The sequence below is a fragment of the Aspergillus japonicus genome (genome assembly GCF_003184785.1).
Source record: "Aspergillus japonicus CBS 114.51 unplaced genomic scaffold BO86scaffold_3, whole genome shotgun sequence".
NCBI classification, from domain to species: domain Eukaryota; kingdom Fungi; phylum Ascomycota; class Eurotiomycetes; order Eurotiales; family Aspergillaceae; genus Aspergillus; species Aspergillus japonicus.
This window is the reverse complement of record NW_020291640.1, coordinates 1,021,940-1,049,222: the sequence shown is the minus strand read 5'-3', so window position 1 is coordinate 1,049,222 and position 27,283 is coordinate 1,021,940. Positions and strand designations below refer to the sequence as shown.

The window sequence follows — 27,283 nt, the reverse complement described above, 5'->3', positions numbered from 1 at the left end:
TTATAGACAGAGGACTTTAGGAAGTCGGTGACTTCATCGCCATTAGCATAGGGTGGATAGATAGATGTACAGTACAATAAGATAGGAGATAGGAACGATAACAAGCGGGTCTAGACGTCAATCACACATCCCCTCTATCAACATCATCATCATCATCATCATCATCATCATCATCATCAACACCACCAACCAACCCCAACAACTAAATCACCGAGTGACTATCCGACAGTCAACTGAACATCCAGCATGACCTCAAAACACCCGGGGAGATCCGCCTGCCCCTTCCGCCTCCCCGCATAGCCTACATTAAAAAAAACATAAAACATAATCACAGCAGCATAGCACAGCACAACTAATGCACACAATCCAAGGCTACCGCGGAACAAACTCGGCTTCTCGCCCTTCCACAACCCCCGATCCTCCGGGCCCCCAAAAACCCAGAAGTGGTCCTCGCTCGGGCCTTACGAGATACGGTACGTACGGTTCCCAAATCCCATAAAGTCCCTTAAGTTCTGGCGCGGCGTGGCTCACGGAACCGCGCGAATCCGTGATGAACCCCCCCGTCCAGCCCAGCCTAGTGAAGTGTTCCCCTCCCCCCCCCACAGTAGGCTACCCGTTGTACCCGTGCGTGCCGGATTCCGGAACATCAGCCCGCCCTTCCAATTCTTCACTTGGGGTCTGCATCTATCTGCATCCATCTATCTGCATCCTGCCCTGCCCACAATTCCCATGTGAGGCTATCACGGATACACGGGTACACGGATCTGATCCCTTTTCTGAGAGGGGTTTTTTTTTTTTTTTTGGCGCTAGCATGTTCGCTTGTTAGCATGTGGAGGTCTCATATACCGAGTACCAACCACACTTACTATAGCATACTGGGGTACTGTCACTACTGACTGTACAGTAGTACCCTGAGGGCGTTTGAGGGGGTTTAATTCTGCCGGTTTTATTCTTGTCAGACTTTAATATCATGTCTCCGAGTTACTTGACTCACTAGGTTATGTATGGGTTATGAGTCACTGCAGGGCCTCATTCAGGACTAGGTACCTAGCGGATGCTTATTCTTTCGTGTCATCCTCTTCGAGTATAGTGGGATTACATGCACACATAAACAAAAGGTATACTCCGATCGGAGTCACAAGCTTCGACAGAGGTGGTGTTTCAGGCCGATTCATCCCGGTTGGAGTTGGGTGAGGATCTCTGGATCGTGACTCTGTTTCGGAGTAGTACTTAACCAGACTATACTATCCCGTGCTATTCTTCATGACTGCGACTTACTCTGCTGGCTAGCTGGCTCTCGAACGTTGGTCTATATATGCTGCTAGCATGATGGGTATTATTTCCAGGAATGTGCTGGGGCAGGGCTTTTGTTTGATCGCTTCTGGGTATAGTCCCCAAGAAGGAATGTGTTGCAGGCTATGCATGTCTTGTGCGATGCATGTATGGAGGGGGCCATTGGTCTAGGTATTACTGGCGGATGGAAGCTTACTCGGTGCCCTGTATGTACAGTACACGCTTTTGCAGACTGACTGGCAGTTGTCGATCCCGGGTCCATGCTCAGTCCGCGCTGATTGGACGGTTGCTTTTGTTCTACAGCATTCTGCCATGATGCATGTGATTGTACTGTACTGTACCTTTCCACTGCTGTTCCCATGTCTACGGAGAGCGGGGTACTTTTTTGTTCTATGCCCCTCCTGTTAATCACAATTCCCAATGTACAGTTACAGTACATACATACAGCACAGCACAATAATGTACCTCCCTCTCCACTCCGCATGAAACACAGAGTCCATGTTCATGTTCAGTTCAGTTCAGTTCAGTTCATATTCACATCCACACAGCAAAAGCAACCATTATCCATCCCAACCAATTCCTGAAGTACTGGCTGAGACTCAATCCCCCCCACCAAACAAGCTCCCCCAATCCGACCCCTTCTTCCGCATCCACCGCATCCACCACCCCAGCGGCTCCGACAACCCCTCATCTTCTGTATCCCCAACCTCACACGGCAACAAAATCGCATGATCCAACGCATGCGGCAGCCCGCGGTGCCGGCCACGCACCTGCATCGCGATGACGATCGCCTTCGCGGGGCCCGAGAACTCCCCGCACAGACTCGTCTCGGTGCCCGGGTAGCCCAACGACAGACCCACCGTGCCGTACGCGGACACGATCTCGAACAGGATCGGGAACAGCGCGAACGCGCGGTCGTCGTCCCCAGCCTGCAGCCGCGGGCCCTCGGCGACGGCGATCAGGAAGAAGCCCAGCATCACGTACCAGAGGTCGAAGCCCAGCTGGCGCTGGATGTGGGCGGCCAGCGAGTCGGTGGAGGGGTGGGTGGGCGGGGCGTCGGAGGACGAGGATAGCGCGTCGTCATTATAAAAAATGCCGAGGCTGCGTTCTTCGTAGACGTTGGTCTTGCGGATGGCGATCGCGTTGGGGAAGGCCGAGATGTACATCATCACCAGGAAAGAAACTTGGGTGGCCGGGTGCAGGGTGGTTAGCGGGGTGATGCTGAAGCCCGCGGTGCGGGTCGAGGCGATTTGGAAGAGGCCGTTGACGAGGCGTAGGCCCGGGGTGATGGTGGGGTTTTGCGGGGTCTATGTTCGTGTTGGTTCGTCAGTTGAGGCTATCAGGGTAAAGGGGCAAGTGGTTGGTGGTGCAGTCCGTACCTCTTGGAGGGTGTAGAAGATGAGCAGGTCGATCGCGTTGAGCAACAGGAGAACGGCCGACAGGCGCCACGTCTCCGCGCTGGGGAACAGCAGCGTGAAGCACCGCCGCGGGTGCTCCAGCAGGTACTCCAGCTCGTCGTCCAGCGGGGACCCGTACGTGGTGGTCTGCGAGAGCGTCCAGATGATGAAGCGGAGCATGCACGGGAAGCCCGTGTTGCCGATGACCACGAGGAAGGTCATTACGAGCAGGGGGAACGCCGCGGTCTGGAACGCGTCCATCGAGTCCGGCGTGAGAGTGAACCCCAGGTCGTTGAAGGCCGACCCGGCCGTGAAGATCGCCCACCACGGCCGACTGATGCCCGCGTCGGCCAGCACCTGGCTGTACTGGCGGTTCGGCAGCACCCACCCCAGGAACAGCACGATCCCCAGCACATGGAACACCACGAAGTAGCAGACGAGGATGACGAACAGCGTCTTCAGCGCCCGGTACTCGATCCCGCCCAGCTCCTCCTTCTGCGCCTCGTCCCAGTCCGCATAGCTGGCGATCGACGACTGCCACATCAGCGCCGGCAGGGCGTCGAGATCCTGGCACGACCGCTGGAGCACGGGCGAGTCATACTCCGACAGCGAGCGCCGCGAGCGCGTCCCGGACATCGACCGGCGGTGGTGGTGTTTGATCGCATATTCGGCCTCCGAGTCGCAAAAGGTGATATGCGGACTGGTTGATCCCGCCGCCGCCGCCGCCGCAGCGCCATACTTCCGACCTGGAAGACCAATTAAGTCGGCGGTTCGATCCTCGCCATCGATAACCTCTAACAGAGGTTGCTCCTCAGCGGGTCTCTCGACCGAGATCCCTCGAGGAGGAGGAAGAGGCAGAGGCGGGGAAGGCCGGTTCTCGATCCCTCTTCCCTGCAGAGCTTGATTCCATTTGTTACGCTGCGTGCGGCATAATACTTTGGCCTCGTGGATGACGCCGCGAAACCGCTTGCGGAACCAATAGAGCCGGATCACGACGAGCAGCGAGTTGATGAAGATGACATTGGTCACCATCGACACCCCCCAGAGGGTGACCTGCTGGACCACATGCAGTCGGTTGAGGTCGATAGAGTTCAGGCCCGTCTGGGTGGCTGCACCGGAGGCGAGAAGCAAGGCATCAAGGTACGACAGCCCTCCAGCCAGGTAGAGAACTAGCGACGACACCAGCGCCCAGAAAATGATATAGATATAGTGGTGGTAGCGTCGCAGGGGTGACTTGGACGGCTCGTGAGCGAGAGGCATGCGGTTTGGGAATGCGCTATAAGCCGATGAAGAATACCCGGAATGTGTCGTCGATGGGAAAGGGAAACAATATGGCGGAGCCCAAAAGAGGTGAAGAAGCTGTTTGTCCTTTCCCAAAAGGCACGGGGAATTAAATAGCTCGACGAAAAAAAAAGAGCTCTTGTCTCCTTGCGTAGATCTGGGGGGAGGGAGTGGCTAGCAAGAGCCAACAAATGCCTCACACAAATGCATGCTGGATTTGGGATGATCGGATCGACTGTGACGATTTCCTACTATAACAGAGAAAGAATATGGCATAAAGGAGCTAGGTAGCTATACCTGCTCCCAATCAAGCTCGGGCCAGTCCCACGCTTTATAGCTGCCTGGTTCTGACATCTCCCGTCGAATTCCTGGGGAAGTGGTTTATCTTCCAAGGGAGGGGGAAAGGGAGCTTGCAGATTTTGCCATTCCGGTGTGAGGTTGCACAGCAGGAAGCTGGGAACATCCAAATCGGTGATCTCCTCTTGCAAAAAATTGGTTGGAAATAATCGCTCATAGTGATTTGAAGCTTGGCACGCAACCACTGACGCACGGTCCATAGTTTGGCTAACTTTAAAACCTTCTTTTCGTTTCTTCTTCAGCGTGAAGAAACCGGATTGGCGTCTCACAATTGGCCGGGAATCATTTCTTGAATTGTAGACAAAACTTGCTTGGGTGCCAGGGCTGGTGTGACTGTTGCAGGAACCAGGGGCCGGATCGGTGAGAAAGTCGGTGGCATATGCGTGTCTGCGCCATTTTCAGACCTGTCAGGTGTTGGTGTGACCAAGGAATTGTTGTGTGGCTTGCAGTCGGACATCAGGCTGTCAGGTTATAAAGTGAAGTTGTAGTTGAGGAGAGCTCCTTCAGTCTTTTGAAGGAAGGGGGGTGCTGTTGCCTGAGGCAGAGATCCATCATCGACAACAGTTAGGTTGATTTCCATCAATGGCAGTGGTTACAAAGTACTGTACAGTACAAGCCTACCCAAACTAAGGTTGATCAGCGACAAAGAGGATTGCAAACACCAACATCATCCAAGACAAAATATGTATTGCTGACCGGGACTAAGGTAAGACACCCTAATCCAGCCGACCTTTTAAAAGATGATAGATAAGAAGATTAAACCACTCTTTCCGTCCAGCCCGTCTCTGAACCCACGATCCTTCCACTGTCGTCGCATCAAATCTAGCAAGACACACCGGAGGGCAAGTTCTCGCACTTGCTGCTGGTCTTGCCACCGGTGACATCAACGCCGCTCCAGGTGAAGTCCGTGCAGCTGCCGTCACCGCAGAGGATGTAGATCTCGGTGGCATCGCTCTCAACGCTACCGGTGACCTTCTCCATCTTGACGCCGGAGATCTTGACGCCGTCGGTGGGGGTACCAGTGGGGCTGCCGTTCTCGTAGTCCTGCTCGATGACGATACCGTAGTCGGTGATGTCGGAGATCTTGATGTTGGAGAAGGTGATGTCCTCGACCTCGCCGGTGGCGTCGTAGACGGTCTTGATGCGGACACCGTTCTCCGAGTCGGTGACGGTCGAGTCAATGAAGGTGACGTTCTTGACGGTGTTGTCGTCGCGGCCGCCGACGGAGCCGATGGAGAGACCGTGGCCGCCGGAGCAGGCACCGCCGGAGAAGTAGATGTTCTGCGGGGAGAGAAGGATTAAGATTAGCGATCTATGTGGATCGTTCGGGGTGTGTGGCGGCTTGAGATCTCTTTCCACCGCCATCTGTGGGAAACACATACCTCGCCGGAGTTGATGGCGACACAGTCGTCCTGGTTCTTGACGGTGGCACCGGTGATAGTGATGTAGGTACTCTCACTGATGTCGAAACCGTCGGTGTTGTGGCCGCCGTTGTCGTCACCGTCGCTGTTGTCGATGGTCACGTCCTCGATGGTGAGGTAGTCGGACTCGACGGAGATGGCCTGGACGGGGGTGTTCTTGATCTGCAGACCCTTGATGACCGAGTTGTCCAGGGAGTGGGCGTAGAAGAACTTGGGCTTGGTCTTGCCGCCGTTGGTGCCCTCGCCGTCCCACCACTTGGCACCGTTGCCGTCGAGGACCGCGCCGGAAGACTGGGTGACGGTGATGTCCTTGCCGGAGATGTACAGGAGGGGTCCATCCCACTCCTCGTACTCCCAGGTGGTGGTTCCCTCGAAGGTGACCTGGATTGGACATGGCCTTGTCAGTCTGCGGTTCAACGGGCAGTACACTGGAAGGTGTGCCGTCGAGAAATACTGGGGTCGGGGCCGGGACTTACGGTGGTACCGCTCTTCAGGTCCTTGAGGTTGAGGGTCTCACCAGCAGGAACAGTGATGTCCTTGAGAACGATGTCCGTGCAGGAAGTCTTGCTCTCGGAGGCCTGAGCAGCCGAGGTGAAGGTGCAGGTGGAGCGCTTGGCGAAGTCCGAGGCACGGGTGGCAGGGGCAGCAGACACCAGGGCAGTAGCCAGGGTGGCAGCGCACAGCAGGGAAGACTGGATGGAAGGCATGGTGAGAGGATTGTTATCTGATCAACAGAGTAAGTTCAAAGAGAGACTGTTCTGATCTACAGAACGGAGACAACGCGAGAGAGACAAAGAGAGGAATGAAGGAATGATTGGCTTGGATGAAGAAAAGAACCCCGACAGCAGGGCGACAAGACCCTTTTATGTGTTGCAAGAACGTCTTGGTGGATTCTGAAGTTGTCCATTTCGTCCCTGTTTCGTCCCTGACGGTTCCCTCAGTGCCACCAGGCGAGGCCTGAATGGGCAGGCATTGCCATCAATCTGTAACGGGCTATCCCCGACTCAGGGCGCTAAGGCGAGTGGGCCAAGGCGGCATTTTCTTAATTGAACTTGGCTTTTGACTCGTGGGGGCATCGGTCATCCCTATGCGTCAGCTTCATCAAACGCAGCCCCTCGTTTCGACTGCTTCTGACTTTGGAAGAAAACTGTGTTAGCCATTCATATTGTGACAGAAGAAAAGGAACGAAAAGGAAAGGAAAGGAGAGGAGAGGAAAACCACTGATCTTCACGGGTTCATGACGGGAGATAGATGGCTGTGATGATCCGGGAGCAACAAGCGAAGCAACGGAAACCGACCAGAGTTCTTCCCGTTCGACCCACCACAGTCGAAAACAATCAGGGGAAGGTTCTTTTCTTCTTCGAAGCTTTGGGCGAAGCAATCACGAAACATCCCAGTGGAAACTAGGCCGAAATAATACAACTCCCACACAATCCGTTCGTAACTCCGTACAGCGATGCTATACTGATGTCGGCAATCCAGACCCCCGAGAAAGAATGGCTCCGCCGATCCATGCCGCTTACGAGTGCCGATTCTCCACCGGTCGATATTATCAGGAGCAAGCAAATGGCGACAGCCATCTCTATCCCACTTCGCTCGGCAAACGTCAACAGGGAGCAATTTCCTCACGCCTTGAAAGGCACACATCAATGAGAGCTGTCATAAGGAGCACCATCCTGGCCCCTCGGAATTCATTTGCCTTCAGCCGCTGGAGAACTCCTGGCTGATTTCCGATACCCCCAGTCCAATGACAGATCATCTACAGCGCTTCCATGATGAAAGTTCAGCCGGGAATTAGACCCTGGAAATAATGCAGGGGAACAACGGTGGCTCTCGACCCATCCCGGCTTGCCGAACAGATCATACCTCAGAGAATCGGCGCTCGTCACGAGGCTCGCAATCAATATCAAATTGACAGTTTCGACTGGACGCGTAGGAGGATATAATACTGCTTCTTATGCATACCAACCAGCAAGTTGCCTATGTGCCTGCCGTGGTCCGTGGAGTATCCAGTCACCAACCAGTCCACTGCAAGAGGAATCAAACCAGCGGATAACACGGCTTCATCGGAGCAATTCAATCAATATCAAGAAGTTGTGGACCGGGTCCAGGGGGTATCAACTTGGTGCCCACTGCCCAGAGAAAGCTCCCTCCCATCCCTGACCCCACGCAAAGCTTGGAGATTGCTTGATTGTGCGCCGCCCCAATCAGGTCGGCTGGCTGGTCTCCCCACCGCTGAGCTTCTCTCAGAGATAATCCTCTCCACCGAAGAGAGGAGCGGTGTACACAGTACGTCACTAGGAATGATACAACCTCAGTTATACCTACTCAGTACAGAGAGTAACGCGATGCAAGGATTTATCCAAGCACGCCCGATGTGTCGACCACTTTCGGCATAACGTCGGTTTTTCTGAGAGTCACAAACGCATGCAAGGTAACCTGAAAATAGGAATATAGGTAAAACACGCCACAAGCTCCTCTAGGCTTGAAGAATCAAAACCGGGTAGGGGGTGAAGCAGTGGTAGCACAAACGGGTAGGGTATACGTACCACTTTCCCCACACGCCGCCCAAAACCAGCACTAGTATCTCCGAACATCGGGCCTACGCACCAGTCAGCACTCGGCATTAGGGGGTCTTACCCCCGACGCATTACTATTTCGGGCTGGTCGAGTTTCATGGTCCCTAAAGGGCGGGAGGAGAAATTCTAGATTTACCTACATGGGAGATCCTGAAAATCATTTAAGTACTACTTTACAACGGCAATTCCAGGATCCGGGGTGTATATACACCCTCCCTAGCCAGATACACTAGAACTCAGTGAAGTAAATCACTTGAAATTCGCTGGCCGCTCATAATTGTTCAGTAAGCAATTTTTGTTCGAGAAACGCATCTTACAAGACACTCTTCATGCTGAGGTATAGTTAGCTAGTTACTTTGGGTTACATTAGTAAAGCCCTCAATCACTAAGTCAACTGCTTCTGCTACCTCCCTTTCCCCTCAGTGATGTCTTTTCCTTCTCTTCTTTTTTTCCTCAAAGAAAAGGGTGATATGCTTCCGTTCTAGCAGACCAACCCTACATTCATTCCAAACATTTCACCGCTAGTGCAGCGACACCCAGAAGTCACTTTATCATTCCAAAAATTCAACCAGTATACAATCATCAACCATCCAACCCCGCCTCCATCTTCAAGCAGCACAAACATTCACATTCACCAACCTAACTCGACCTTCCAACCAGCTAACAATCAAGCAAATCCGAACCACTCCATATCCCTGCCCCCATGAATCGGCACCGTATGCCCGACCCCCGTGGCAAACACCCCCTGCACGCCCGGCCCCCACACCGTGGTCACATAGTTCGCCTCGGGGGTATTCGCCTCCGTCGTCTGGGGCGCATCGTAGTTATACCCCCAGACGCCGGCCCACTGCTTGACGGTCTCGTAGTAGTTCTGCGGGTAGAGGGTGGTGTCGACGCTGCCGTGGTAGATCTGCATGCGGGGGCGGGCACCCGTGTACCCGGGGTCCATGGCCTCGGCGATGCTGGCCCAGTGCGCCGGGGTGGTGATCGACTGGCCCAGGGCGCAGGTGCTGTTCCACGCGTCGGCTTGGTTGGTGGCGCTGTAGAAGCACCCCGCGGGCACGCCGTTGTAGACCGTCGCGGCGGCGAAGAGGTTCGGGTAGGTGGCTGCCATCACGTTCTGGGAGATTCATCAGCATTAGTTAGGGGCGTTCATATGGGATGATGGGATATGGACAACTCCGGGCATACCGTCATCATGGCGCCCGAACTCGAGCCCGTCACGAACACCTTGCTGGTATCCGCGTTGTACTTGGCGATCGTCCAGGTGACCATGTTGGCGATGGAGTTACTGTTGCCCCCGCCGTTGTGCGTGAGGGTCGCCTGCGAGCTCACGTCCCAGCAGGTGCCCGAGTACGGGCTCTGCGGGTAGATGACTATGAAGCCGTATTGCTCGGCCAGGGTCGCGTAGGGCGAGCCCGTGTAGTACGCGGAGGCCGTGCCGGTGCCTGTGCATGTGAAAGTTAGTTTGTTGGGGGGGTGGGGGGAAGGGTGAGAGAAGCACAGACAGTAATGGATGGCAACAATGATGCCCGGCTTGGTGGCCAGATTCGTCGGCACGTAAATGTACATGCCTACATTGGTCGGGTTGCTACCGAAGCTGGTGACCTGCTGCAGGGAGCCGGCTCGAGGGTAGACCGAGTCCCTATCCCCCAAAACGCCGGCCCGGCATGACAGTGCGCACAGCACGCAGGTGAGCAGAAGTGAGAGGGAAAGCATTGTTCAGGGAAGTTGGTTCCGATGCAAGGAGATGATGGAGAAGATGGGGATTGTTCTCTCCATCTCTGAAGGTGTATATATATATACGCCCTCCACGGCTAAATCCAGACCTTGCACACATCAACCTGAAATCGATCCGCGACATACTCCATTTCTGCCACTGTAGGCCAAGTCGATGGGAGGAGGCGGGGGATGTCTCCGGGAATTGAAACGGTCATGGGGTGTCTGGGATAGACAGCAGGTGAAGGCTCGAGATCGACATTACCGGGCTGGGCCCCGTCACGGAAGGCGTTAGAGTCAGACACGGGATCAATTGGCGTTTCAGGAACGCACCGTGAAGATGCAGAATAGCCGGGTTTCAGCCGAATTGGCAAAGTCTGAGGGAAGGATTATCCGGATACCCCCACCTCGTGCTGAGAGGTGTCAGGGTTGACATGTTGGCGGAGGGCTGAAGATTACAGGCTGCATTGCGGAAGTATACCCCAGAAATCGGCTTTACAGCCGGGGAGGGGGCATCCAAACAGGCTCAACTCGAGTGACCGCATCTATTGTTTCACTACTCGGCTACATTACATCAGAAGATGTTTCAATTTGGTCCTCTTAGATAACGTATGAAGTTCGATCAAATTAGCAAACTCATAGAAAAATACTGAGTGAATCATCCTCCGAATGACATACCGAACCAGCCACACCGAATACACAATCATAATCATACGATTATCACATTTAGAATCAAAGCAGAAACTTTTTCTAACAGATTTTGTCTAATCGAAAAACAACAGGCACGGCCACATACCAGTAAATGCAATGCAGACACAAATCGAAAAAGAAAAGAGTCGATACGACAACTAGCTCTCTCTTCTCGTATGACATAAGCAATCGACATCGTGGCTAGCCTGCAAGTTTCCCGCCCTGATAGAAACATCCGTAGCAAGGGAAGGACATCGTCAAAGCTCTCCGGGTATTGGAAAAATAAGAAAAAGGAAAAAAGAAAAAAAAAAAGCGTATGAATGCAGGAACAGAAAGAGAAAGGCCCTTCAAACCCTCCAGCGGAACCAACCAATCTCCCTAGATTCATTTCATGAGAACCCGTCTCCCCACCTCACTTCTTCCGGTGATGCTGGGTCCAGGGTTCATATCATCATCTGTACAAGGGAATGTCGACAAGCCCCCCACTCTACCTTTCAAACGGAAGTTAGATGAGCGACCGATCTTGCTGGCGAAAAGAAAAATCATGGACGAGAAGATTAGGATGAATGTTCATAACAAATCACAGACATGTCGTGACGATGTGTCAAAAGGGGAACAGTAAACGTAGAAATCTTTCCAGAAGAACGAAATCATTTTTGTATTGTCATTGCAAGGGAAATCTATGAGGCTTCCTCGCCGGCAGTAGAGGGAGTCTTGGAGGGTCGGCGCTCAACCGCGGGTTGCGACTTGGTCAGCAGAGGGGAGGTAGGGTTCGATGGCGGGGAGGTGGCCATGTTATCACGGTCTTCCAAAGCAGCCAAAGCACTGCACAATGCGTTAGTATCAACTAGCCCATAAGTCTGACATGACCACTAACCTGAAAGCGTTGATCGAAGTGACTTCCTCCTTCTTGCCGACAGGGGGAGTGCCGGTCCGGCTGCTAGCAGCACTATCATCACTACCACGAACCAGGTTGCCACCAGGGCCAAGGTTCTTCCGGCCGCTGTTGCTGCGAGATCCCAGCATGCTAGAGGGTCCGAAAGACATCGGCTGGTTGGTGTTGCGGGTCGTCCGCAGACGGCGGAGATCGTCACTGCCAACCTTGCTCGAGGCAAAGTCCTGGGGAGGAGCTTGGTTGCCGTAGTTGCTGTAGCTGCGGGCATCACCACGGCCCAGGCCCGGGCGGCTGCCGCGGTTGGCCTGCTGGCGAAGACGCTCCATCTCGGCCTCTTGTTGGGCGCGAGCAGCCTAGCAAAAGAATTAGCTGGAGTGGAAGAAAAAGCGAGGAATGGTAGGACTCACCTCTTCACGAATCTGCTGGATAGTCTTGGGTCCCTTATCGGCATCCTTGGAGTGCCAGCGGGCATTACGCAGGTCGATGATATCCTAGCACGGAAGTTAGTTAAACGGTAGCGATAGCAGGCACTCGTCAACGTACCATCAACATGAAGCGCAATCTGCTGGGCAAATCAGGAGTCTGCATCATAAGGCTGATGCGGTGGAAGTAAGCATCCATCATCGCGTGTCCGCGCTCCGAGGCGTCGAGGCTAGCACCAATGGTGCGCAGGAGGCTGGTCAAACTCTCAACCTCGGCCTCATCGGGCATGCCCTCGTAATCGACAAGCTTCTTCACACACTCGTGCATGATACGCTCAGTCAACATACCCAGCTTGTACAGCTCACCAATGAACTTGACGAGACCAAGACCACGACGCTTGGCAGCAGCGGCCTTGTAGTACTCATCGGACATCATAGCAGCTTCCTCTGTCTGACCCTCGGGCTTAGGAGGCAGGTTGACCTTCCAACCACGCTCGAACTCCTCTTGACAGCGGTTGAGGAGATACTTGCGGAACAGACTGCCACCAGCGACGACATTGCCGTTCTTGTCGTGGATGTTCTCGTCCTTGATTTCGGGGCTCATGCTCTCCAACATACTCTTGCAGAACTTGGCGTAGATGGAAGCCCAGTGGGCCTCGTCAGTAGCCTTCTCGAAAGTAAGCTGGATGACCTGGCGCAAGGTGCGTCCATCCGATTCATCCTTGGATTGGGAAACAATCTCCAAGATCTGGCCAGAGATACGATCGAAGTTCTCGGGCGTCATCTTGTTCAAGGCAGCCTTCACCTTACGTTGCACCACATCAGGAGGCATGTGAGTGGAGCCAGCAGGTGTAGGACCAGCAGCAGTGGGAGGCTGCGTGATACTGCGGGGCTTCCATCCGGTGGTGGAGACCTGAAGGGCCTCGACCTCCTTGCCAGCGGTGAGAGGCATGGACTTGGCCATGTCCTCCTCCTTCTTGGCCTGCTGCTTGTCACGCTTGCTGCTGTTGCGAGTGCCGGAGCGGCCAGAGCCGGGGCGAGGCGAGGGCATGCCAGGGTGCATAGGGCTAGAGTTGGTGCGGCCGATGGCGCCACCAACGCTCAGACCGCGACCAAAGGAGCCGAAGGGGTTGCCAACAGCGGAGGCTTGGCGAGACATCGCAAAGCGCTGCTCGGAAGTAGTGCCTGGGGGCAGGCTGTTGCGGTTGCCGGGCTGGCCGAAGTTGCCCATTCCGGGGAAGCCCTGACCGATGCCGGGGCGAGAGCTCTGGCGGCCGCTGGCCATCGGGGTGCGAGCCGACTGGGGACGGGACGAGTCACTGTCACCGACGGTCTCACGCACGCGCAGGTCCCAATCGATCGAGGGCTTCTCCTTGAACACATTCTGGAACTGAAGCAAGAACTCCTTGTTGTAGTGGAACTTGCGATCGGTAGGAGCGCTGGCATTGAGGGCCGGGTTGGGAGAAGCAATGGATTCGGGATAAGTAATCTTGCTGAGATCATCGATCAGGCGAGCCGAGTGCAGGGACTTCATGGCAGCGCTAGGCTGGGGAGGCTCAACTGCCTTGCTGGTCTCCAACTTGAGAGCAGCAGGCTTCTGCTTAAGAGCACTGGCGGGTTTGGCAGGAGGACCCATATCGGAAGCGGGCGTAGCGGTGCCGCTCTCGGTGCCAGTCTCGGTTGCAGAGAAACCACCCTTCTTCAAGGAGGCGAAGAGATCCTTCTTGCTTTGATCCTCGTCGGTGACAGCGCCGGATTCGCGCTTCTTGGCCTTGGCCTCCTCAAGAGCCTCGGCCTCACGCTCAGCCTGCTTCATGTTGGCTTCATACGCTTCGCGCTCCTCCTTCTCCTTGCGCTCCTTCTCCTCCTTCTCGGCTTGCTTCTTGGCGTAGTAGGCAGCCTCAGCCTCGCGCTCCTTGGCCTCAATTTCGGCCATCTCACGCTCAATGGCATCGTAATCGATGTCATCGTCATCAGCAGGAGCGGAGGCGGGAGCCGGAGCGGGCTCAGCAGGCTTGGCAGGCTCTTCCGCCTTGGTCTCCTCTGGCTTGTCCTTCAAGCTCAGCTCCTCAAGCTTCTTGCGCGCGGCCTCCTCATCAGCGGCCTTCTTCGCAGCCTCCTCCTCCTCCTGCTGCTTACGGGCGGCCTCCTCTTCCTCCTTTTTGCGAGCGGCCTCCTCTTCGTCCTTCTTGCGCTGGGCAGCGGCAGCCTCCTCTTCAGCCTTGCGGCGCTGTTCAGCCTCCTCCTGTTCGATCTTCTGGCGAACAGCGTCCTTCAGCTCCTTCTTCTTCTCCTCGTCAGTCTTAGTAGACTTGGACTCGGTGCGAGTGTGGTCGGCGCTGCTGCCGGTGCGAGGGGGGGGAGTCGAAGTGGGAGTCGCAATCTTAACAGGGGACGGGGTGATACGAGCCGGGGAGGCAGGAGCCTTTTCAAATGTCTTTACGACGCCGCTACCGGGGTCCTTGATGACAATCGGGCTCTTCTTGGCAGGAATGACGAACGGCGTCTTCGGGGGAGCAGGGCTGTTCGAGGTGCGGCTGGCGGTGTGAGCATGGCCAGGGCCGGGGGGACCAGCAGGGGGCTGGCCCTGACCAAGGCTAGACCCAGGGCGGTCATTGGACATCTGCGAGGGCGTACGAGAGAGAGAGGTGGCTTGGGCGGGAGGCTGAACAGGGTACTGATTCTGCATGTACGGGGCCTGGGGATTGAACGGCATTCCGGGGCGCGGTTGCGGGGACGGGGGAGTCATATACTGGACACCACCCATGCCGTACTGGGGGTAGTAGCCGTAAGCAGTGGGGTCGTAGCCGGGGTAGCCCTGATTGGTTTTCATCAACGTTAGATATTGCTCAAAGTTCCCGCTCTCTGGCGCTAAATTGATGGGTGGGATCGGTGGAAGGGGCGCTTTTGCAGTTGAAGCGTAGATGGGTGAAAGTGATGGTCGACGATATGATCCTTTTCTTCGGGTTCCATATCCACGTCGGAAGGGTTTATTATGGGGAGTTCTCACAGATTGGGGTCCCATCGGTTGTCCAAAACCGTACGCCTGCGGGGGCATCTGCGCGTGTGCCATAGGAACCTGGTTCATCTGGGGAGTCGCAGGGTGCGCGTTTGCAAGAGCGGGACTGCGGCTCGCTTGGTGAGGAGAGTTGGGGAAAGGTGCGAGCGGGCGCCCTTGGTTAGGGGCGTGGAACTGAGGGCCCATGTTGGGAGCGCCGCGGGCCTGGTTGGGGGTGGTGCGGAAGTTGGGACCTGGAGAGTAAGGAACCTGACCCTGATAGCTCGACTGAGAATAACCACGGCCGCGACCGCCCTGATGGGGGTAACCGCCACGGCCGGGAACACTACCCATGTGACTGCTCATATCGCTGTGAGTCGACTGGGAAGATTCGCGACGGAGGTGGGTCGACTGAGGACCGGGGCCAAGGGGTGCCTGTGGAGCCGCGCGCATCTGTTGCTAGCGCAAGACAAAGATTAATACCAGCATATCTCAGGTGTGGGTAAATCAAGGTATGCCAAGACAGCAAACGTGCGCGCCCTTGCAAATTTTTTTGCTCCCCATCCATCTCCCTCTAAGTCGCCCTGGAGTATTTTGCCTCCTTCTTGGCTTCGCCATATGAAGTTGGACATCCAAGAGATACGTCGTAGGACAATGTAGGGTAAAATCACATAGTGCTATCCGGGCAAACTGTGCATAGGATAGAAGGGGTCCACTTACGTTGTCACCAGCATCGCCAAAGCTGCCAAAGTTGGGAACGTTACCCTGCGCCTGGTAGGTCGACGGCGGTGGCCGGCCACCGCTGGAAGCGGGTTGAGGAATAGGGGAAGGCGAAGTCTGGGGGGACGTCACACGGGGGTTCGCGGGCGGAGTGACACCAAGACCGGCCTGAGGCTGAGTAGCCAAAGACGCGGGATTGCCCATGCTAGGCGAGGACTGCTGGTTGGCGAAGCCGAACTGCAGACTGTTGGGACGACCGGTCTGGCCGCCGTTGGGAATATATCCGGAGGTGCCAGCAGAGGTGATGGTCACCGAGGGCTTGCGGGAGTGATCGCTTTGAGGAGCCGGGGCGCCATTGACGATGGTGACGCCGGGGGTTTGGGATTGCTGCATGGGTTTGCCGCTCACAGGAGATGCTGAGGTCGACTTCCCATGTTGCGACGAGCCGCCCACGGTGACGGGAGCGGCGGTCGAGTCCGTCGCGGACTTCTTGGTGGCGCTGGCGTAGGAACGAGGCGCCGTCGACGGCGAGGCAGACTGTGCGGGAGAGGAGGCGGCCTGGGTCGAGGTGCTCTGTCCTTGAGGTTGGAGGCCTGACTTGGGAGGGATCGAGCTCATTAGACAGGTAATGCGAGGTGAAAAGGATTCAAGCGCTTTTTAGTTAAATTTGATGATCGACTTTACGTCGTTCGAGAAGCAAGTCCGTTCGGGGAGGGGAGGGACCTGCAACAGAAGAGAGGAGAGGATGAGAAATCTTCAATAAAAAAAAATTGAAGAGATGGGAAAGATGGAAGAGGGAAGTGTCAAAGGGCGTGTTACAACAAACAAGGTACACGCTCTAGAACCACAACATCCACAAAAAAAAATCCTCACACAAAATGGGGGAGGAGGGGGGTGGAGGAGGAGGTGGGTGTGAGAGAGAAGGGTAGTGGAAGAGGGGAGGGGAGGGGAGTGGGAGTGGGAGTGGTGTTTTTTTCGTGTCAGGGAAGGACGACGAAAAGAGGAAGGGAAGGAAGAGAGAAAAAAAACGAAGACCACGGAACAAGGAAATTAATCACGTCGTGGTCAACGACGATAAGTCTGGGGTAGAAGAAAAGGGGAGGAGAAAAAAAAGAAAGAAGACTTGAAGGAGAGATAGAAATATTATCAACCTTTTTGACCCTATTGTTCTTTACTGCTCACTCTCTTACACTCTTGATCTTTCTCTTTTTTTTTTATTTTTGCCTTTTTGGCGTGAATAAAATTGGGTGGTGGTGGAGGATTTTTTTTTCTGCACAGTGTTTTTCACAATTTTTGCTGGGCTGAGGCTGGGCTGGGTTGTGGTTGGTATCTGATGTGACCATACCGTATTATTCTTTGTATCCGAATGAACCACACCAAACATTGTTCCCGGCTCTTAAGAAGCTGCTCTTCTCCGTCTATCGCTATCACACACGCACATACACACACAACAAAAAGCATTCAAATCAATCGATTAGATACATTCAAACTCAACAGATCATGTCCAAGTCTTGTGGCAGGTCATTATGCCCCATCTGGCAGTAGGAAAGATTTCCCGGTGACTCTTTTCCCCAGCAAATGAGACTGCGCACAGCTAGCTTTCTTGACATCTCTCCAGTCATTGACCACTGCGGAAGATCCGCCATTGTCGGGTGGAAGCGGCAAACACACCGAGCCAAGGTGGCTGTTGAGGACTAACCTTGAACTAGTAGGAAAGGTAGTTGGGCCAGTGTCATTATTGGTGGTTTTTGAATCATCGTCTTTCAGACCAGACAGTGCGTTGCCTTGCTCCATTCCATTCAAAAGTTGCTATCATCCTAGCGGCCTGGCCATAGTACTGTAGTCACTATCCCGGGAGCTGACCATTCAGATCTCCGAGCAGCCAGCAACATCATCATTATCATCATCAGCTTATATAGCAATGAGTCATGTCAGGCGTTTAGCCTGTCCAGTGGCCTCGTTCCGTGCGGCAACTGCTTTGCCTGTTTGGTAACATCATCCCACAAATCGGTTTTTGGCCTCCCTGGCGCATGACGTTTGGGCGACCATGAAATCATCGTCATGAGATGGACACCTGAGGCCAAGATACGTTCTGATTGATTACACCCGCTCGTTTGCCACACATTACCGCTCCCAAACCAGCACCTTCACATGATGATACCGTATCAAACCAACCTCATCATTCATCCTCTTCTCCGTCCTTTGACTTGGTTGTGTCTCCGTAGTGAGTGTGCTTGTCTGCTTATTATTGTGTTACCTGACATTTGGCGCGGAAAATCCACTCGTTAATTATGTTTATGCCTTGGCTTGATCTATTTTCTGCTGAAAAGTAAACTAGCGATGACTACTCCTACAATAATCTCACACACACACACACACACACACACACACATATACAAAAGCAAGAACCCGAACCCTACCGAGTACAGCAGGGCAGCAGCCAGCAATGAAAGAAGGAGAGAGGTCCGATTATCCAAGCCAATAATGCAACTCCGATCGCCCGGTCAACAAACCACCACCACGTTAAAAACGATCCGAGCATTCCAGGGCGCCGCCGCAGTAGATGATGGATAGATCGGAGACACATCCATACACACAACGCACACATCCCTCGCTCTGTATTCATCAACAAGAATTTTCCCATCTCTGCCACACCGTAAACAAAACCACAGACCGACTCCGACCTTCTAGCTCTAGCTCCAGCTTCTAAGTCAGGTCCTCATCCATCGTGGACGATTCATTCTTCCCAATTGACACCGCAAATTTATTTATAGTCCCCTAATCCCGAGCAGCTGATTCGACCCTCGCTAGCTGGGCGATCACCAACCCCCAGACAATAAATGCATTTGCATCTGTTTGATTCTGATCGGCCACGTCTGAACCTGACATCGGCCAGCCGACGCGACGCCTTGGTTGGGCCGACACTAAACTATTTGTTCGTGGATTTTGCTTCCTTACTTAGAGGGGAGGCTGTTCTGCATGCAGACCACGGACCACAAAACACCCGACAGCCTTGAAGATATCGCCCAAATGGGCGCCGTAGTAACTCCGCACTGTTTCTGGGACAATTCTCTTACTGTCCTAGGTCCGGCTTTATCTATACCTTCAGGGGCTGCTTCGTTTGCAAATGTTCTACAGTATTGCCGAATTGTGGCGATTTAAGTTCCCAACATTGATTATGTTCTGTTTACTCGTGGCTAACCTCTTCAACACTGTCAATATATATTTGCTGCTGTACATAGTGAACCGAGCTTCCAGAAAACACAAGGTAACATTCTTCGCACTGCAGCCACCTTCAGCCCCAACCACGCATTCTTTCTGCCTTGGTTTGCAACATCCCATTTTTCCAAGTACCAAATAAGGAAAAATTCAGATCAAAATAAAATAAGACAACTGAGGCGAATGAGCACAATAAGATTGAAGAATAACTCCCTCCCACTCATCTCTTCTCACAGGTACAACGAATCCAAAGACACTCGCCAAGAAGTCCGCCATGAATGCGCCCACCAGCCCCTAAGAACTGAGATCGAAAGACTCGTTTATTCACATCCTTGACTACCTACTCTTACCTCAGAGCAGTTTTGCATGGATGAATAAATCATCCGGCGGCTATGCACCCGTTGGGGCGGCAGTAGCCACAGGATAAGCTTTGCATCCTTCGATTATACATGGCGTTATGACGCCGACATGACACTAAGAAAAAAGGGCCGAGCATGGAGTCGGTTGGTGTCAGACATGAGTTCTAAGTGGCACGAAGGATGGCAAGGAGCAAGCAACTAAGCATGGAGAACCCACTGACCCCCTCGCCTACGGCAGTAAGGCTGCATTTCCCGGAGCACCAGAGAAGGAAAACAGCAGCAGTTCCCGTGACCTGGTCGCGTCTGATCCTCTGTTTCCGACGACAGTCACTCTACGCCTAGACCGGAAGCTCTAATTGATAAGTATAACCGAATTCCATTCTATTTGTTTCAAGATCCCTAGACCGTTGCAGAAGGGAAAGAGCACGGCACAACACCCAAAAACGAAGAAAAGAATATCAAGGAAGAACAACCACCACCCGTTGGATCTTATCTTTTAAGGATGGCGGTTACGCATATCAGTCGATTCGCCGTTGAACCACCCCGAAGACCAGGTACCGCTGGCCGTCCGGCCGGACAGATCCGGAGAGCTCCTGTGGAGGTCCTCGTGCTCCACGTGGTGGAACGAGTTCTCGCTCGGGTTCTTATGCAACGGGGTACTGCCGTACGCGAGGTCGTCCGTCTCCGTCTCGCTGCCGTGCAGCTCACGCTCCTCCTTCGCCAGCGCGCTGCGCAGCACCTCTAGCAGGTCGCGTTGGTGGGAGATGTACTGCGCTTTATCGGCGCGGGACATGGAGGCGATATCGCGGGGCAGCAGGTTGCCGCTGGCAGACAGTTCCTCGCCACGGGCTTCGGGGGTCTTGCCGGCGGAGGTCACAGCTGCCACGGCGGAACTGATGGTGGAGAACCAATCGTGAGCGCCGGCAGCGGGGGCCGATGGGGCCGTTGGCCCTCCAGATGCAGGAGCTACGGGGATGTTGAATCGCGAGAGAAGCGACTGCGCGTAGGCAGCAGGACCAGTCGGGGGCGGGGGAGGAGGAGCCGCCGGGCGCTGAGCCGGCCAGCCGAGGATGTTCTCTCGGATGTAATCCACGGCTTGGTAGAAATAATGCAGCCCCAGAGCCTTGGCGCGCTCGTGGCTACGGCCAATGAATTCCTCAATCTCTCGCTCATGGTGGGCAAGAAAAGGATCAACGTGTTCCTGGTATAGGATGATTGCGCCCTGCGTCTGGGGGAGGACAAGGTAAGAGAAGAAAAAGAGGCGGATCCAGCTGTAGAACGGCACCCTGCATCATGTCCATCAGCGCGAGACCAAATAGCCGTAATTTCCAGCTACGAACCATCCGAGGATAAAGACTGTCCAGGACTCAGCCATCAGCACGGCGGACAAAACCACCCAGTACATCAGCCATGGTGCCAGTTGAGAGGGGTCAGAGGACCGCAGAGCTTTATACGAGGCAAAGATAGGGAAGAGAATCGTGATGACCGATCTGTTTTCATGTGAGGGTTGGTTAGAATCTGGTCTACCTTAATTGGGGAGAGGGAGATCTCCGAATCTGCGGAGTGAGGGGAGGAGCGGTGGGGGACTGGCGAGGACTTACGAGAACAAATCTGCAATTATACCAAACATGATGGGCTGGCGCACTTGCAAAGACTGACCGCTCTAAGGATTGATTTTTTCCGATGGTAATATTGTAGCGGTTACTCTCAGGGGTGAGGGGATCGATTTATCGGTAAGCTGAACAGCAGTCGGATTGCGGGGCGGGGAAGCTTCACGCGACCTCCGGATGAGCAGCACAAAGGAGAGCGGCCGGCCGCAGCAAAGAAAGGGAAGAATGAAAGGGCTATAAGACTTGCGGGAGAATTGTGGAAAGAGGGAGAGATAAGAAGTGTAAAAAATCTTTGCACGAGAGGGCAACCCAGATGAAGCGTGGCTGCCTTGAGCAACTGGGGCCGGATCAGTAAGTAGTACGACCCATCGAGCCCTATTCTGGAGTCGGAGTCTTAATAATAGAAGACATCATCCACCTCAGGCATTCGTGCCGTCACGGGCGGGGCCAGTTTGTGGCCTTATGGCCTTGGAGCCTCCACAGCCTTGAGGCCTTGCTGCCTCATCGTCCTTCCGCTTTCCGCTTCCTGTGGATTTAATCTGGGTGACGTCATGACGGTATTCATGCTGTGATGAGCACATTTCGACAGGTTCATGAGCATGGAAAATTGGAAGATTTCTCTCTTCCCCTACTTCAGCGAAAGCGAGAAATCCAGGAGACGGATGCAAGGCCGACAGCAATGGCCAGGGACCAAGGGGGTACCGTACTGCATTGGCGGTCTGTGATTCGTCCTAATTGTGGATCGCAGGACAACGTTATCGAGCATTACCTAGGCATGATAGGTGCAACTTCGCTGGCTCCTAGGTCAGAGATCAGGGTGTTTGGATCAGTCACACCACCATTGTCATTGAGTGACGGTGCATAATTGTTTTCTCGCAATCGAAGCAGTCAATATCCGAAAATGAAAGTTCATATCCAGCTAGAAATTGAGCTTCAGTCTATGGCTCGTCCCTTATCGATAAATAGATATGGCGGCATGCGGTAGCCAGCGAAGTCGGGCGGTGGAGCCAAACTGCCGGTCGTGTTTGTTGTCGGATGACCTCAAGTGCCCAATAGTCGCCTCATTTCCCTCACTCACCGACCATACGACCAGTCTTTCGATTCTTTCTCAATATTGAGAGCTTGCTTCGATACTTGAATCAACCAGCGGAGTCAGCTCATACCGGTAGCTATCCACAATTCAACTGCGTGACTGTTCCACAAGCTCCAATCTGCCCCTCATACAAGTGGTGGCCAAGCTCTGGCCTGACATCCGTGGTCGAGCTCCCCGCAAGTGAATCGCTTACCTGCTCGTGCTTCTATTCCGACCATCGAGTTCTGCAACAATGTGTATTGCACTGTTATCAACTGCCCATCCATCATATTCATTGATCATAATTGACAATAGGGATGTACGAAGCAATTCCACCCCAGATGCTAGGTGGAGAGCTTTAGGACTGACGACGGCTAGGAATACCTCCGACGACCAACATCCCCCGCCGACTGGTGGCCAGAACCAACATCCGACATATTAGGTGGCCGAGATCTAGCCAGAGCGACACATGGGACGTGGATGGGAATCACTAGAGACGGAAAAGTAGCTGTGTTGACCAACTACCGCGAGGACACTTCTGAACAGGCTACTGGAGCGCGAAGTCGGGGTCTCATCGTTAACAGCTGGCTGACATCGGCTCCGGACCGACGACAGTCAACTGAGGAGTTTGTGCAAGGAATGGTTGCAAGTCCGTCTGCCAGGAATGTTGGGGGATTCAGTCTTCTGTGCGGTTACGTCAACGAACCCCTGGCCATTGTTTCCAATCGCTCGTCTACCATGGATCATATTGCCTGGGTTGCCACAGAGAAAGGTCAGACACTTGGCCTCAGCAATACAGTTTTCGACGACCGATCTTGGCCCAAAATCCTTGAGGGCGAGAGACTGATGAAGGAAGCCATTGCGGAGCACGCGCAGGCCGGGGAAGAGGAGGATGCACTCATCAACAGACTGCTCAATATGCTGAGTATCAACACGCTGCCCAAGCTCGCCGAGGATGCCACCGCAGAAGACTACCTCCCATACTTTAGGCAAAGCATATTTATCCCTGTATTGGGAGCTCGCGAGAAGCCTGTCAAACCCGCAGATGAGGTGCCTGCGGTCTGCGTCGAGAACACGACGGCGGAGGATGCTTCTTCCGGGCAACATGATGCTCTAGACCACTCCTTCCTGCAGGGGGCATATGGGACACAGCAGCAAACAATTATCCTGGTGAGTACAGACGGACGGGTGCGCTATTTTGAGCGTACGCTTTATGACAACGATGCCACTGCCATCCCGATCGGCCAAGGTGATCGATCGTTTGAATTCCATGTCGGCCGACGATGAGAAAAGGGGACTGGGGACTGGGATCTTAGGTAGATTGCAATGCACTTGCCTGCACATGGGTCTTTGCTCCGACTCTCAATGGGTGTGGCTTTGTAAATAGTATAATGGTTTAATATCGAGAATGCCAAAATAGCAACCGATTGCAAGCTACTGGACAAGCGAAGTGGGCATAAACTGGTTAGGCACCAGCTGGTAGTCTATTCGAGAAACTATCCAGTGCGACTAGAACCGCCACCCGTGTATCCGAGTGAATGCACGATGAGCATTTAGCTGATGTACAGCACAATAGATTGCGGTGAGGTTGAGGCGAATCTCCCACTGTGGTGTAATTTCGGCACGTGCCTGTCAGGAGAGAGTAGAGACAAACAAGCAACAAACGTTCCCTGCCAGCATATCCCCCCGTACTCCGTCCCTCCGTCCGTCCCTCCGTCCCCTCTCAAATCTCCACAACCACAAACAAACCAGAACCACTGGAACAAAATTACGTGCCATCGTCAACGGAACTCATCCTCGCTCCTCCCCATCATCATCAATTGGGAGAAAAATCTTCCTACTCAATGTCTGATTATTGATCATCATGAAGACGCCGACCAATATGACAGGTCGGTCGTCTGGAAATGAGCACTGCGAAGCCTGGAAGTTGGTGGACGGTTTCGGTGGGTCGCAAAGGGTGAATGTCTCAGGTGAAATAATATCGGACCGGCCCATTAATTAATTGGGAAGAACAGCCGGGCGAGTCGGGGAAAAAAAAGACGACCAAATCTTGCTCTGAGCTGAGGTGAATGAAATCAACCGCCCTCTTGACTGCCAGCACCTCGCCGTTTGTGTGCGTCCTCGGCCCGGAATTAATTAATTAATTGAATCCCATCGCCGAGCGCTCCACCAACGAACGGCAGGCTTGGGACGCGATGCTGTTTCATCTAGATCAGATTTCCTAGCCATTGCATGGTGTGGCCCCACGCCGCCAAACGGCAATTTGACCTGGAGAAATGAAGGACGACGGCTTGGGGCCAGTGCACGCCTCCGAAAAGGGTGATCATGATGGGGACACTTGTTTTTCCCTATTGTGCTAAGCCTTGAGCTGCGACAACGGTGCTGGCGACCTTCTCCACTAAACTCGAACGTTCCGTGAAGGAGAATTGAGGGGATGTCGCAACAATGCCGGAGTTGATGTCTGGGATACGGAATTATTTTTTGTTTCCAGCTGGGATTCCTTTTTCTTGACGAGGCGCGAAAGTCGTGGTCCGAGTCGCTGGCGAAGCGCCCAGATATCACATGTAAGTGATATTAAGGGTCCTTGCTAGCTTCGGCGCCGGCCTGGAGCCTGCTCATATCGGGGGAGATGGATTTGGGGCGAAAGGTTCTCGACTTTTACATATCCACCCGGGTGCATGGGTCCCGATTCCTCCAGTGGCGGTCTCAGGGGGATGCGCCCAATTCTGCTTCCGAGATTAAGCAGTGGAACCGTTGAATTGCCAGGGAATCTTCTGACTAGCTTCGGTGCCTGGACGATCGAGTGGTATAAGAACGAGAGCCCCCGGCCGTTCGTCTTTGCTGCTTGGCACATCACAATCAAGACTGGCTCTTGACGTTCCTTCTTTACTCTCACATTCATTCATTCTTTTCACCAGTCACTCTTTTAATCGACCAGATCGATATACATTCTTTTCAATATGAGAATCAGCAACTTGGTTATCGCGGCCTCGGCTGCCGGCATGGTTAACGCTCTTCCCAAGCGTGAGATGAAGAAGCGTGCTTCCTCTGGCTTCACCTGTAGGTCATGCCATGCTTTAAGGAGATAGAGAACAGCAGTGCTAACCGCCGCAGTCTTCGGTGTTAGCGAGTCTGGTGCTGAGTTTGGTTCCGGCGTTGGTACTCTGGGAACCACCTACACCTGGCCTACGACCAGCCAGATCCAGATCCTGAGAGATGCGGGCATGAACATGTTCCGTATTCCCTTCCTGATGGAGCGTCTTACTCCCGACAGCATCACCGGCTCGTTTGCTTCTGCCTACCTCAGCGACCTCAAATCGGTATGAGCCACATGATCATAGCCATCGAATCATTCTGACAAAAGACAGACCGTTCAGTTCGTCACTGACAGCGGAGCTTACGCTGTCCTCGATCCCCACAACTATGGAAGATAGTAGGTCGACCGGCATCCTGTGCTAGACGTGGCTAATAATCTACTAGCAACGGAAACATCATCACTTCCACCTCTGATTTCCAGACCTGGTGGAAGAACGTTGCCGCCGAGTTCGCTGACAATGACAAGGTTATCTTCGACACCAGTGAGTTGCATAGTGCCTGCTGATAAAGCATGAGACTAATCTGATCCATCAGACAACGAGTACCATGATATGGAGCAGTCGTTGGTCCTGAGCCTCAACCAGGCCGCCATTGACGGTATCCGTGCCGCAGGCGCCACCACCCAGTACATCTTCGTTGAGGGTAACAGCTACTCCGGTGCCTGGACCTGGACCGAAAACAACGACGACCTTTCCGGCCTGACCGACACTGAGGACAAGATCATCTACGAGATGCACCAGTACCTTGACTCCGATGCCTCTGGTACCTCGGAGACTTGCGTCAGCTCCACCATCGGTAAGGAGCGTCTCGAGAGCGCCACCGAGTGGCTCCAGACCAACAACAAGAAGGGTGTTATCGGAGAATTCGCCGGTGGTGTCAACTCCGTCTGTGAGGAGGCCGTTGAGGGCATGCTTTCCTACATGTCGGAGAACAGCGATGTCTGGGTTGGTGCCTCTTGGTGGTCTGCCGGTCCCTGGTGGGGATCCTACATGTACAGCCTGCAGCCCTCCGATGGCCCGGCTTACTCGACCTACCTTCCCATCCTGGAGAAGTACTTCCCCGATGGTGATTCTACCACCTCTGCTTCCAGCTCCGCTGCTACCTCTGTCGCTGCCGCCACCTCCGCGGCCACCTCCGCTGTCTCTGCCGTTCAGCAGACCACCACTGCCGCTCCCCACCCTCAGGTCTCGACCACCTCCGCCGTCTCCGTCGCTGCCGCCGCTCCCAGCAGCAGCTCTTCTGCTACCACCTTTGCCACCTCCACCAAGTCTAAGTCTCCTTGCAAGCTGCACAGCACCAGCAGCGCTGCTTCCGCCTCTGCCACCAGTGCTGTTGTTGCCACCCAGCCTACCACCACCGCCATTGTTGCCACTCAGCCTACCACCACCGCCGTTGTTGCCACTCAGCCTACCACCACCGCCGTTGTCGTCAAGCAGCCTACTACCACTTCTGCTGCCGTTGCCGCCACCACCCCTGCCGTCATCCCCAGCCCCATCACCTCCAGCGTGGCTGCTGCCAGCGGCAGCGCCGGTGTCAGCGACCCCCAGGGTGCCCTGGCCACCAACGCTGCTGGCCAGGTCAATCAGTACTACCAGTGCGGTGGACTTAACTGGACTGGACCCACCGAGTGCGCGAGCCCTTACACCTGCGTCAAGCAGAACGACTACTACTACCAGTGTGTCGCCTCCTCCAACTAAATTAGCGACGGTGCGGTAGCTCCGGGATGGTTAATTATCTGAAAGGCTAGTATGAGCCGAGGGGGTGGAAGGAGATTAGCTTGATTCTTATTCTTGTATATATCTAAGAAAAATTCATTAGGGAGATTCCCACACAATATAGATTGGCTTGCCCAGCATATTTGTGCCACCGGTGTATATGTAAGTTTTTACTGTCGAAATGCTTCAACCATGTTCCAGATTTTGTACAGCTGCCAGTTCATGTCGCACCGGAACCCACGTCCGAGGCCGTTGTTGGCAAACCGCCACCTTGGCTGCTCCGGGCGGTGTCTGCTTCGGAAGAGGCCTCCGAGAAAACCATCCTTGCTTCCTTCATTTGGACCCCGTCACTTTCTCTCTAATTCGATACATCTATTCCGTATCGCTGGTTACGTCGAGAATGCCACCGTTTCGACGGAAATCACGATTGGACAAGGTGC

At 54.1% G+C, this 27,283-nt stretch overlaps 7 protein-coding genes across 7 annotated transcripts; 2 read left to right on the top strand and 5 right to left on the bottom strand.

The window, feature by feature from the left end:
* Positions 1-1,689: 1,689 nt before the first annotated feature.
* On the bottom strand, positions 1,690-4,380 carry BO86DRAFT_385458 (potassium transporter). The gene is made up of 2 exons (XM_025671109.1): positions 2,673-4,380; positions 1,690-2,600 (listed from the first exon to the last, which is right to left on the bottom strand). Exons 1-2 carry the CDS (start codon positions 3,948-3,950, stop codon positions 1,893-1,895), a joined length of 1,986 nt encoding a protein of 661 aa, XP_025532565.1. The 5' UTR covers positions 3,951-4,380; the 3' UTR covers positions 1,690-1,892.
* Positions 4,381-5,150: 770 nt separating this feature from the next.
* On the bottom strand, positions 5,151-6,537 carry BO86DRAFT_406310 (glycoside hydrolase family 28 protein; the record flags this gene model as incomplete). Its single annotated transcript, XM_025674166.1, has 3 exons — positions 6,226-6,537; positions 5,711-6,130; positions 5,151-5,609 (listed from the first exon to the last, which is right to left on the bottom strand). Exons 1-3 carry the CDS (start codon positions 6,454-6,456, stop codon positions 5,151-5,153), a joined length of 1,110 nt encoding a protein of 369 aa, XP_025532564.1. The 5' UTR covers positions 6,457-6,537.
* A 2,458-nt stretch (positions 6,538-8,995) lies between these two features.
* Positions 8,996-10,047, bottom strand: BO86DRAFT_432105 (acetyl xylan esterase; the record flags this gene model as incomplete). The annotated part of the gene is made up of 3 exons (XM_025675789.1): positions 8,996-9,448; positions 9,520-9,776; positions 9,837-10,047. 3 exons carry the CDS (start codon positions 10,045-10,047, stop codon positions 8,996-8,998), a joined length of 921 nt encoding a protein of 306 aa, XP_025532563.1.
* Positions 10,048-11,021: 974 nt separating this feature from the next.
* BO86DRAFT_353194 (putative eukaryotic translation initiation factor subunit eIF-4F) lies at positions 11,022-16,736 on the bottom strand. Its single transcript, XM_025669517.1, has 6 exons — positions 15,773-16,736; positions 15,065-15,511; positions 12,176-14,872; positions 12,040-12,123; positions 11,615-11,985; positions 11,022-11,562 (listed from the first exon to the last, which is right to left on the bottom strand). The coding sequence occupies exons 1-6, from the start codon at positions 16,388-16,390 to the stop codon at positions 11,418-11,420; spliced, it is 4,362 nt and encodes a 1,453-aa protein (XP_025532562.1). The 5' UTR covers positions 16,391-16,736; the 3' UTR covers positions 11,022-11,417.
* Positions 16,737-19,846: 3,110 nt separating this feature from the next.
* On the bottom strand, positions 19,847-20,980 carry BO86DRAFT_395289 (HVA22/TB2/DP1 family protein; the record flags this gene model as incomplete). Its single annotated transcript, XM_025673300.1, has 3 exons — positions 19,847-20,636; positions 20,691-20,840; positions 20,952-20,980. 3 exons carry the CDS (start codon positions 20,978-20,980, stop codon positions 19,847-19,849), a joined length of 969 nt encoding a protein of 322 aa, XP_025532561.1.
* A 1,161-nt stretch (positions 20,981-22,141) lies between these two features.
* Positions 22,142-23,474, top strand: BO86DRAFT_385454 (NRDE family protein). The gene is made up of 2 exons (XM_025671108.1): positions 22,142-22,351; positions 22,411-23,474. Exons 1-2 carry the CDS (start codon positions 22,286-22,288, stop codon positions 23,317-23,319), a joined length of 975 nt encoding a protein of 324 aa, XP_025532560.1. The 5' UTR covers positions 22,142-22,285; the 3' UTR covers positions 23,320-23,474.
* A 1,518-nt stretch (positions 23,475-24,992) lies between these two features.
* On the top strand, positions 24,993-26,825 carry egl3 (putative extracellular endoglucanase/cellulase; the record flags this gene model as incomplete). Its single annotated transcript, XM_025667541.1, has 5 exons — positions 24,993-25,092; positions 25,147-25,352; positions 25,401-25,465; positions 25,513-25,610; positions 25,663-26,825. The coding sequence occupies 5 exons, from the start codon at positions 24,993-24,995 to the stop codon at positions 26,823-26,825; spliced, it is 1,632 nt and encodes a 543-aa protein (XP_025532559.1).
* Between the last annotated feature and the right edge of the window lie 458 nt (positions 26,826-27,283).

What these genes read in the sequence shown, in the direction of transcription:
- BO86DRAFT_353194 (XM_025669517.1), bottom strand. Translation starts at nt 16,390, where the DNA reads ATGAGCTCGATCCCTCCCAAGTCAGGCCTCCAACCTCAAGGACAGAGC. An exon ending in TTGGCGATGCTGGTGACAAC is followed by an intron (nt 15,512 to 15,772) that starts GTAAGTGGACCC and finishes GTCTTGCGCTAG; the next exon opens with CAACAGATGCGCGCGGCTCC. An exon ending in AACCGATGGGACCCCAATCT is followed by an intron (nt 14,873 to 15,064) that starts GTGAGAACTCCC and finishes AAAACCAATCAG; the next exon opens with GGCTACCCCGGCTACGACCC.
- BO86DRAFT_385454 (XM_025671108.1), top strand. Translation starts at nt 22,286, where the DNA reads ATGTGTATTGCACTGTTATCAACTGCCCATCCATCATATTCATTGATC. An exon ending in TCATAATTGACAATAGGGAT is followed by an intron (nt 22,352 to 22,410) that starts GTACGAAGCAAT and finishes GACGACGGCTAG; the next exon opens with GAATACCTCCGACGACCAAC.
- BO86DRAFT_385458 (XM_025671109.1), bottom strand. Translation starts at nt 3,950, where the DNA reads ATGCCTCTCGCTCACGAGCCGTCCAAGTCACCCCTGCGACGCTACCAC. An exon ending in TCTTCTACACCCTCCAAGAG is followed by an intron (nt 2,601 to 2,672) that starts GTACGGACTGCA and finishes ACACGAACATAG; the next exon opens with ACCCCGCAAAACCCCACCAT.